The sequence below is a fragment of the Heterodontus francisci genome, chromosome 13 (assembly GCF_036365525.1).
Source record: "Heterodontus francisci isolate sHetFra1 chromosome 13, sHetFra1.hap1, whole genome shotgun sequence".
In the NCBI taxonomy this organism is placed as follows: Eukaryota; Metazoa; Chordata; class Chondrichthyes; order Heterodontiformes; family Heterodontidae; genus Heterodontus; species Heterodontus francisci.
The window spans coordinates 119,851,560-119,862,519 of NC_090383.1; the positions used below are offsets into that span (position 1 = coordinate 119,851,560).

Below are 10,960 nucleotides of genomic sequence, written 5' to 3' on the forward strand. Positions count from 1 at the left end.
ACCTGGTCTGTAATAAAAGCAAAATACTGCGGATGCTGGAAATCTGAAATAAAAACACAAAGTGCTGGAAATACTCAGCAGGTCAGACAGCATCTGTGGAGAGAGAAATAGAGTTAACGCTTCAGGTCTGTGACCTTTCGTCAGAGTCGTCAGAGTTCTGATCTGCACTTGGCCCCTGATGAATGGTCCCTGATCTGTATTTAGCATTTATATCTTGGAGTACCTAGACCCAACTGAACCTGATCGTGTCTGTGTACCAAGGTCCTCTGGCCTGCTTGCTTGCACTAGTTTATGAACATATGGAATATCTCAGACAGGAAGAGGCCCTGTGATCTATCTAGCCTGTCGCACGCAATGGTGACAGCTTGTGCATTGTTCTGGATACATTCTTCACCTAGAAGACAGATGATCTCCGGTGAGAGACCAAAAGAGAAACAAAAAAAAGACCAATTCAGGAAAATGTTCTGAAACATTCCACCGCGACCCTCACTTAGGCAATCAAAACTAGTCCAAGGGATTACTCTGGCACTGATTTAGCAGTGTAAGGAACCTGACTCAAAGACCACTTTGCTAAGCAAGTTTTTAAAATTTGTTCCTGGGATGTGGGTGTCGCTGGCTAGGACAACATTTATTGCCCATCCCTAATTGCCCTTGAGAAGGTGGTGGTGAGCTGCCTTCTTGAACTGCTGCAGTCGATGTGGGGTAGGTACACCCACAGTGCTGTTAGGAAGGGAGTTCCAGGATTTTGACCCAGCAACAGTGAAAGAACAGCGATATAGTTCCAAGTCAGGATGGTGTGTGGCTTGGAGGGTAACTTGCAGGTGATGGTGTTCCCATGCATCTGCTGCCCTTGTCCTTCTAAGTGGTAGAGGTCGTGGATTTGGAAGGTGCTGTCGAAGGAGCCTTGATGCGTTGCTGCAGTATATTTCATAGATGGTACACACTGCTGCCACTGTGCGTCATTGGTGGAGGGAGTGAATGTTTGTAGATGGGGTGCCAATCAAGCGGGCTGCTTTGTCCTGGATGGTGTCGAGCTTCCTGAGTGGTGTTGGAGCTGCATCCATCCAGGCAAGTGGAGAGTATTCCATCACACTCCTGACTTGTGCCTTGTAGATGGTGGACAGGCTTTGGGGAGTCAGGAGGTGAGTTACTCGCCGCAGGATTCCTAGCCTCTGACCTGCTCTTGTAGAGATAAGAACATAAGAAATAGGTGCAGGAGTAAGCCATTCGACCCCTCAAGCCTGCCCTGCATTCAATAAGGTCATGGCTGATCTGCCCCAGATTCAACTCCTCTTTTGTGCCCACTCTTCATAGCCCTCAACTCCCCAGTCTTTCAAAATTCTATCTACCTCCTCTTTAAATACTTTCAGTGATCTAGCCTCCACAGCTCTCTGGGGTAGAGAATTCCAGACATTCACCACCCTCTGAGAGATGAAATTCCTTTGCCTCTCAGTTTTAAATGAGTGCCCCCTATTCTGTAACTATGATTCCACAAGTGGAAACATCTTCTCAACATCTACCCTGTCAAGCCCCCTCAGATCTTGTACGTTTCAATAAGATCACCCCTCATTCTTCTCAACTCTAATGAATAACGGCTTAACCTGTTTAGCTGTTCTTGATGGTATTTATATGACTATTCCAGTTCAGTTTCTGGTCAATGATAACCCCCAGGATGTTGATAGTGGGGGATTCAGTGGGAATTGGATACAAACTTAAAGCAAAAATTTGCAGGACTATGGGGAAAGGGCAGGGAAGTGGGAATAATTGATGTAGTCCTTTCGAAGAGCTGGGAAGACTGATGAACCGAATAGTCCCCTCCTGTGATTTATTACAGGAGTTTGAGATTAAACACTACACAGAAGATTACAGATCAAGTATGCTCGTTAACCAGTTTGCAGCGTAATGGTGTGACAATCTCCAGAATTTGTTCTGTAACACACTACAGATCACACACTGCAGGCCACAGGGCACTGCCTATGGTAAGGGGGTCAGAAGGCACTGCTTCTTTCAAGGCCATGGGCCGTGTAGGAGGGCACAAGGCAGTGTCTATGTTGAAGGTCAAGTGGGGGGGGGGCCTTTATTCAAGGGGTCATGAGGACGTGGACCTTGTTAAGGGGTCATAGGGCACTGGCTGTGTTCAAGATCATGGGGGAACGGCACCCAAGTTAAAGGGGACCTGTAGACAGGGACCATGTTAAAGGTGCACTGGGGGGTTGGTTCCTGGTTAGTGTGGGCTTATATCACAGATGTTCACTCTTCCCTCACAGCTGTCGGTAAGCAGCCGGTCATCCGCTCTTACGTTACTGATCAGGGTTTCTCCATGCTGGTCTGTGAATCGTCCGGATGGTATCCAGAGCCAACTGTGACCTGGGAGAACGGGCTTGGAATGCAGCTGACCAAATATGCACGCACGGAGACAATCAACGATACGGGTGGGATTATCCACCTGAGGAGCACGATTGGGTTAGACCATGGGCCAATCAGCAATTACACCTGCACCATGATGGATCAACACTTGAATGAAGCGGTCTCCTTTGTCTTTGTTGTTCTGAGTGAGTATGGAAGCAAAGTCTTTAACAGCATGTGAAATGATCTAGCTAAGGTGTGTCTGTCGCCTGTGCAGTTCCCCTCAGCAGCTATAATCACATTAAGTGAAGGTTGCATCATAGCACAGTCTGTAGACTGCTTGTTGGTTCACATTGTGTGAGAGGAGCCTCCTGTTTTTTTTTTGAGGTACCGATGCCCAACAAGAATGTTGTGTATCCAAGTTTGCTGCTGATACTGAGTTAGAAAGCACAGTAAACTGTGTGGATGGGAGCAGCAAGTTACAAAGGGACATAGTACTACGTACATACGAATATATACATTAGGAGCAGAAGTAGGCCATTCGGCCCCTCTAGCCTGCTCCACCATCCAATATGATCATGGCTGATCTGTTTGTGTTTTGAATTCGACAACTTATGTCACAGGTGGCAAAGTGGTATTGTCACTGGACTAGTAACCCAGGGTATTGCTCTGGGGACATGGGTTCAAATCCTATCACAGCAGAAAGTGGAATTTGAATTCAATTAATAAATCTGGAATTAAAAAAAAGTTAGTCTAATGATGGCCATGAAACCATTGTCAATTGTTGTAAAAATCCATCTGGTTCACTAATGTCCTTTAGGGAAGGAAATCTGCTGTCCTTACCTGGTCTGGCCTAGATGTGACTCCAGACCCACAGCAATGTGGTTGACTCTTACATGCCCTCTGAAATGGCCTAGCAAGCCACTCAGTTAGGGCAATTAGGGATGGGCAATAAATGCTGGCCTGGCCAGTGATGCCCACATCCCATGAATGAATAAATAAAAAAAAGAACTCGCATCTACCCCCGATAACCCTCGATTCCCTTGCGTAACAAGAATCTATCTACCTCCGCCTTAAAAATATTCAATGACCCCGCCTCCACCACCTTCTCAAGCAGAGAGTTCCAAAGTTGCACAACCCTGTGAGAGAAAAAAATTCTCCTCATCTCTGTCCTACAAGGGCGACCCCTAATTTTAAAACAGTGCCCCCTAGTTCTGGACTCACCCACAAGAGGAAACATCCTTTCCACATCCACCTTGTCAAGACTGTCCAGGATCTTATAAACTTCAATCAAATCTCCCCTCACTCTTCTAAACTCCAGTGAAAACAAGCTCAGTCTGTCCAACCTTTCCTCATAAGACAACCCGCTCATTCCAGGTATCAATCTAGTAAACCTCTTCTGAACCGCCTCCAATGCATTCACATCCTTCCTTAAATAAGGAGACCAAGTTGTACATAATGTTGGTTAGGCCGCATTTGGAGTACTGTGTGCAGTTCTGGTCGCCACACTACAGGAAAGATGTGATTAAGCTAGAGAGGGTGCAGATTCACAAGGATGTTGCCTGGTTTGGAGGGCTGGAGTTATAAAGAGAGATTGGATAGGATGGGTCTGTTTTCCCTGGAGCGAAGGAGGCTGAAAGGGGACATGATAGAGGTATATAAAATTATGAGAGGCATAGATAGAGTAGATAGCCAGAGTCTGTTTCCCATGGTGGGGGTGACTAAAACTAGAGGGCATAGATTTAAGGTGAGAGGGAGGAGGTTTAAAGGTGATCAAAGGGGTAATTTTTTCACACAAAGAATAGTGGGTATCTGGAATGAGCTGCCAGAGGAGGTGGTGGAGGCAGGAACAGTAGCAACATTTAAGAGGCATCTGGACAGGTACTTGAATGAGCAAGGCATAGAGGGATATGGAATTAATGCAGGCAGGTGGGATTAGTATAGATAGGCATTATGGTCGGCATGGACGCGGTGGGCCGAAGGGCCTGTTTCTATGCTGTACGACTCTATGACTCTAAAACTACACACAGTATTCGAGATGTGGTCTCGGATTAAGTAAATGAGCAAAACTGATTTCGGTTGGAATTCAATGTGTGGAAGTGTGACAACATCCACTTTAGATTCCTAGAAGTTGAGGAATAGCAAGGGATGTGGAGCAAAGTCAAATAAATAGTTAAAGTTATGGATCAGCAGTGATTTAATTGATTTTTGGAGCAGTCTTGAGAGACTGAATGGCCATTTTCTATTCACAGAATCACAGAATAATACAGTGCAGAAGAGGCCCTTCGGCCCATCGAGTCTGCACCGATACATTAAAACACCTGACCTGTCTACCTAATCCCATTTGCCAGCACTTGGCCCATAGCCTTGAATGTTATGACGTGCCAAGTGCTCATCCAGGTACTTTTTAAAGGATGTGAGGCGACCTGCCTCTACCACCCTCCCAGGCAGTGCATTCCAGACCATATTCCGATAGTATAATCACTGGGCATAAACGACAGTAAGAAGTATATTGTTTGGGAAAAGGCCAGTGTCCCTGAAATTGGATCAATCCTGCCAATCATAATTTGTTTTGGCGAAGGATCAAGGAGGGAGGGTAGCCAGAGGAGGGAAGGGGATGGTACATGAGGGGAGCTTGCTGCAGGCCTGTACTGAAGTCAGGGCTATATAGGCAGGGATGGTGGGAGTAAGTGGCTGGCCTCTGCAAGAGTTCCTGCTTATCCCTGTTGAGAGACGCATGTGGAGGGCCAAAGTGTGAGTGGGGCAGGAGGCTGAAAAGAGTTGGAGAGACAGCCATGTTTGATGTGGGATTATTGGCAGATCTCTGCTGGAGCGTTATGCAACAAAATTTAACATGCAGCCAAGGAATGAGGTCAGGTGACTAAAAGCTTAATCAGTTGTTTCAAGGAGTGTCTTAAAGGAGGAGAGAGAGGTAGAAAGGGCAGAGCGTTTAGAGAGCTTAGGGACTTGTCAACTGAAGCCACAGCCGCCAGTGGCAGGGTGAAGGAGATTGGGGATGAGCAAGACACCAAGAGAGAGTACAGAGACATTGGAAGGTTGTGGGACTGGAGGAAGTTACAGAGATGGAGAGGGGTGAGAGCCATGCAGGGATTTGAAAATAAGGATGAGAATTTTAAAATCAAGGTCACGGATCGGGAGCCCGTGTAGGTCAGCGAGCACAGGGATGGTGGGTGAATGGGACTTGGTGAGAGTTAGGATATGGGCAGCTAGAGTATGTGTGGCTTTGAAATGTTAAATTAATATTAAAATAAAAGCTGCAGATGGAATGAGGAAGTAAAGATTGAGTGAAGTAAAGAGGACAGCAGTCTGAGGTAGTGACTGAAAGAAAGGAAAGAGTAAATTCTCTGTCGCTGCTGTACATAATCCAGCTTTCTGCTGAAGTTACAGCAGCATAGCAGGAACATCCAAGAGAGAATTCAACCCAGAGTGTGCTTTAGACACATCATACCTCAAGCCAATTGGAATGGAATCTGAGTGGTGGTCAACCCAGCAATGTGCACCCCCAGCTGAGATTGCAATGCTGCAGCTTCAAAGTTGCAACAATTCCTGACCGAGCAAACAACTGGTATTCAAATTAAAACTAATGGTTTAACTGCTGCACTGTCTATGACTGCGCAACAACTTCTGTGTTTAATGCTAAATAAAATAAGAATGCTTTTTTTTCTCCCTGCCTCTCTCCCAGTTCCAGAAAAACCTTGGCATATCGTAGCCGGTACGGTTGGGACCATTATCTGTTCTGTGATTTTGGCTGTTTCCGTTTACTGTAGTTGGTAACCAGATGGAAAAGGTGCATGCGGTTTTCTGCAGTGAGTATTGCAAGCCCTGTCAGTCAGCTGTCTAGTACCATGGGCTGTTCACAGCAACAGCAGGAGACCATTGCAAGCCCTGTCAGTCAGCTGTCTAGTACCATGGGCTGTTCACAGCAACAGGAGGAGACCAGTCAGCCCCTCAACCCAATTCTGCCATTCAGTCAGATTATAGCTGATCTGTACCACAAATCCATCTTCCTGCTGTCGTTCCATATCTCCTGATACGCTTGCCCAACAAAAATCTATCCAACTCCATTTTGAAAATGTCAATTGTCCCCAAAAATCCACTGCCTTTTTCGGGAGAGTGCTCCAGAATCCCACTACCCTTTGTGTGAAAGAGTGCTTCCTGATTTCACTCCTGAATGGTCTTGCTCTAATTTTAAGGTTATGTCCCCTTGTTCTGGATTCCTCAACAGAGGAAATTGTTTCTCTCTATATACCCAATCAAATCCCTTTATCATTTTAAACACCACAACCCTGTAAAATCAAGGTAATACAAGCTTAGCCTACGTGTTCTGTCCTCTGTAATTTAATGCTTTAAGCATATTATTCTGGTGAATCTGCACTGCACCAACTCCAAGGTCAATATATCCTTCCTGAGGTATTAAACAGGTTGTGCAATTAAGAAGATATTTACTGTGTTTAGTATTTGTGGAACACTGTCTGTGAGGGCATTAAGTGGGTGGGATTGAGTCCAGTATTGGGTTTGTGGACAGCGCAGGATTGATTAGTGCTGTTTTCATTCCATGTTCTTGGAATCTTTGCTGTTTCTGTTGGATTCCCACAGCTGTTTATTGTATACAAGGAGCCAAATTTTGTATATCATGATTGATCTGTGAGAGACTTAATAGAATTGTATAGACTAATATAATTGGAATAATCTGTATTCCAATTTCATGTATTGAGAAACTACCCAACCCCCACATGTTGTACCTGCCATAAAACAGAATGACTATTAAATACTGTTCTCATTGCCAGGTTTCCCCCTGTGTGGCTGGCTGTATCACTGAAGACTCTGTTTGGTTTAAAGAATACACCTGGTGTGAACACAGGACGAGCTGGAGTGGGTGAAAGGGAATGTTTTCCACCCTGTACACAAGAACTCATTCTCTTTTCAATTAGGAGACACCGCAGGCAATAGAGTTTTAGCGGTCAACCTTCTTCAGTGCAGCCCTTCAGAGAAACTAGTGCCTTTTTTTAATAATCTTGTTTTTGCACCTTACACTGTGGCCCCAGCACTGTGTGTAAGAGTTTTAACATTAACCCTGTATATTGCCGTGAAGGTCAATCCTAATTCACTCACAATCAGGAATTCTGCAGCTCGAAAGATGTGATTTGTGTTAACTGGTGAATTTCTGCTTTATAAGTTGCATCCAGATTGAGGATGCAATGCACTAACTTTTGTTCTGTTTGCTGAGAACTGTATTTGAACCATCCCAGTTAAAATGGGCTTTGTACGATGTGCACTATTGTGGACTCGTCGCACCTTATTCCCCTCCCTTGGGGCATGAAATAAGTTTGTAAAACTTTTTTTTAAAAAAAACAGTAGTGGAGGAAATTCTCCCTCACTCAGATTACCCTGGCAAGCTCTGGGATAAAGGTCCAAATTAGAATAATGTTCAGTCCTGAGCATTTCGTTTTCCAAAGCGACATTCCCAATGTTGCAGTCACATGGAGCAATGTTGCTTAATTCCGTAAGTGTTAGATTATCTTCCTCTTTCTATACTGTGGGAATCGCTGCTACATTTTTATAATGTAGGAGGGAGCCAGTCTGTGTTAGGCCATTGCAAATCTAATCCCACCGTCCTGCTCTCTCCCTAAAACCTTGCAGCTTCCTCTGTTTCAGATCTACTGTTTTCCAGAAAGGTGCAGTGGTCTTGAGCTAAAGCATTTCCTGCAGCAAAACATTGCAACAACCCTCTGCTCACTCTTAATGACTATTTCAACTGATGGCTCCTCAGCCAGAGGCTATAGTTTTTCCCAATTCAGCCTGCAGATGTTTTTTTTAAAACCTCATTATGTTTGCTCTGTTTTGAAGTGGGAGGGAGGAACTGAATTCATCTTCTGGCATTACTGGCATTGACTTAGTTTTTTTCACCCAATCTTCAGCACAGTTTGTGAATTGTAGAATTAGACCCAGTACTCCAGCTGTGGCTGTAATACAGTGACCCAGGTTGGACCCAGTACTCCAGCTGTGGCTGTAATACAGTGACCCAGGTTGGACCCAGTACTCCAGCTGTGGCTGTAATACAGTGACCCAGGTTGGACCCAGTACTCCAGCTGTGGCTGTAATACAGTGACCCAGGTTGGACCCAGTACTCCAGCTGTGGCCATACCAACACCTTGTGCAACAATCTTAATGCAGAAAAACTATCTATGGATATCACCTGGAATTTCAGCTCTATCCCAAGATCTTGTTAGTTAGCCTTACCAGTGTTGCACACAACTGTTGGACTTGCTGAGCTACCCATCAATACATCACACTCTCCTCCTACATTGTGTCATGCAACCTAGTGCTGCTTAGTTTATATTCCCATCCTGTAGTCTCATTATCTTGCATTATTTAGCACTCATAAGCCACCATTCAACCTATCAAATCCTAGTCTTCATGCTCTTTTAGGTTACCAGTCAGTTTTAAAATGGGATGTGGGTCCACATAGTGCAAATGATGGATTTAAAGTGTAACTTTGTGATCTTTTCCATTTTATAATTTATACTGTGTGAGAGGAAGGGACGAAATTTGTGTAGACTGTGAAAATCTCTTGGAGTGACTTTGCTCTGTTTTTGTATTCTTTGTAACTTTCCAAAGTAACTGAAATGCAAACTTCACTTTGCCATATGCTACTGTAACTGTCTGACTGTTGGGAATGAAGAGCAGGCATTGTTAAACACTGCTGTAATGAATTTGGCCTAACCATCAGCCTCAAGAAAACGAACATCATGGGGCAGGACGTCAGAAATGCTCCATCCATCAATATTGGCGACCACGCTCTGGAAGTGGTTCAAGAGTTCACCTACCTAGGCTCAACTATCACCTGTAACCTGTCTCTAGATGCAGAAATCAACAAGCGCATGGGTAAGGCTTCCACTGCTATGTCCAGACTGGCCAAGAGAGTGTGGGAAAATGGCGCACTGACACGGAACACAAAAGTCCGAGTGTATCAGGCCTGTGTCCTCAGTACCTTGCTCTACGGCAGCGAGGCCTGGACAACGTATGCCAGCCAAGAGCGACGTCTCAATTCATTCCATCTTCACTGCCTCCGGAGAATACTTGGCATCAGGTGGCAGGACCGTATCTCCAACACAGAAGTCCTCGAGGCGGCCAACATCCCCAGCTTGTACACACTACTGAGTCAGCGGCGCTTGAGATGGCTTGGCCATGTGAGCCGCATGGAAGATGGCAGGATCCCCAAAGACACATTGTACAGCGAGCTCGCCACTGGTATCAGACCCACCGGCCGTCCACGTCTCCGTTTTAAAGACGTCCGCAAACGCGACATGAAATCCTGTGACATTGATCACAAGTCGTGGGAGTCAGTTGCCAGCGTTCGCCAGAGCTGGCGGGCAGCCATAAAGACGGGGCTAAAATGTGGCGAATCGAAGAGACTTAGTAGTTGGCAGGAAAAAAGACAGAGGCGCAAGGGGAGAGCCAACTGTGCAACTGCCCCGACAAACAAATTTCTCTGCAGCACCTGTGGAAGAGCCTGTCACTCTAGAATTGGCCTTCATAGCCACTCCAGGCGCTGCTTCACAAACCACTGACCACCTCCAGGCGCGTATCCATTGTCTCTCGAGATAAGGAGGCCCAAAAGAAACTGTTCCACTGTTAAGAACATAAGAAATAGGAGTAGGCTGAACTTTTACATCAAGCACTACCCCATAACCCCTTGATTCCTTAGTGCCAAAAAATGTATCGATCTGTGACTTGAATCTACTCAATGAGCATCCACTGCTCTGAGGTAGAGAATTCCAAAGATTCATAACCTCTGAGTGAAGAAATTTCTCCTCCTCTCAGTCCTAAATGGCCAAGCCCTTATCCTGAGATTGAGCCCTAGTTCTAGACTGTTGGGAATGAGAGCAATTGGCTATACCACCCAGCAAGCCTCATTCCGTATATAATAAAAGCAAAATACTGCTGATGCTGGAAATCTGAAATAAAAACAGAAAGTGCTGGAAAGACTCGGCAGGTCTGGCAGCATCTGTGGAGAGAACCAGAGTTAACGTTATAGGTCATGGACCCTTCTTCACAGCCTCATTCTGTATCGTGCCACTGTGTTGCTTCATTCCTTGTCCTTTTTTGTTTCATTAATACTTCTGGCTGTTCAATAGATTGTACTTGTCGTGCTCCAGTAAATAAACACTTGGTTAATTTGGATTTACTGTGTAAAGATATTTAGTAACTTAGATTCATTAACTTCTGCCTGTGCTGCTGAATGCTGTGCAGTGCAAGGCTGTCACTGTGCTGTATTACATGTTGCATACTGAGATTAGCATCTCTTCATAATGCTGTAGGACAGTCTGTGCTTTTATAGGCAATTTAATTGTTGCAATGTTTAATAAGCTTTATACTGTGAGGCCATTTCTTCTTCCTGTTGCAGTCTGTAATCTTGCTGTTCTGCAGGTCTCACCAACTGCTAATTTTTAAACCCTCTCTGTTCACACGGTACACGTCTGGATCTGAGGGTTAAGCTGGGACTGCAGATACCATGGCCCAGTGTGTAAGCACCAGGTATCACAAACAGGGACAGGCGATCGAACCATAAATGTTATTTACATGAACATCC

General features: G+C 45.2%; 1 protein-coding gene across 1 annotated transcript in view; it reads left to right on the plus strand.

Moving 5' to 3' along the window:
• Positions 1-10,551, plus strand: part of LOC137376649 (butyrophilin-like protein 8) — a 34,044-nt gene extending 23,493 nt beyond the window's left edge. Inside the window, exons 4-6 of the mRNA XM_068045606.1 lie at positions 2,268-2,552; positions 6,050-6,173; positions 7,155-10,551. Coding sequence (XP_067901707.1) covers positions 2,268-2,552; positions 6,050-6,141 — 377 coding nt within the window. The 3' untranslated portion in view covers positions 6,142-6,173; positions 7,155-10,551. The remainder of the gene's footprint in view (positions 1-2,267; positions 2,553-6,049; positions 6,174-7,154) is intronic.
• Positions 10,552-10,960: the final 409 nt, after the last annotated feature.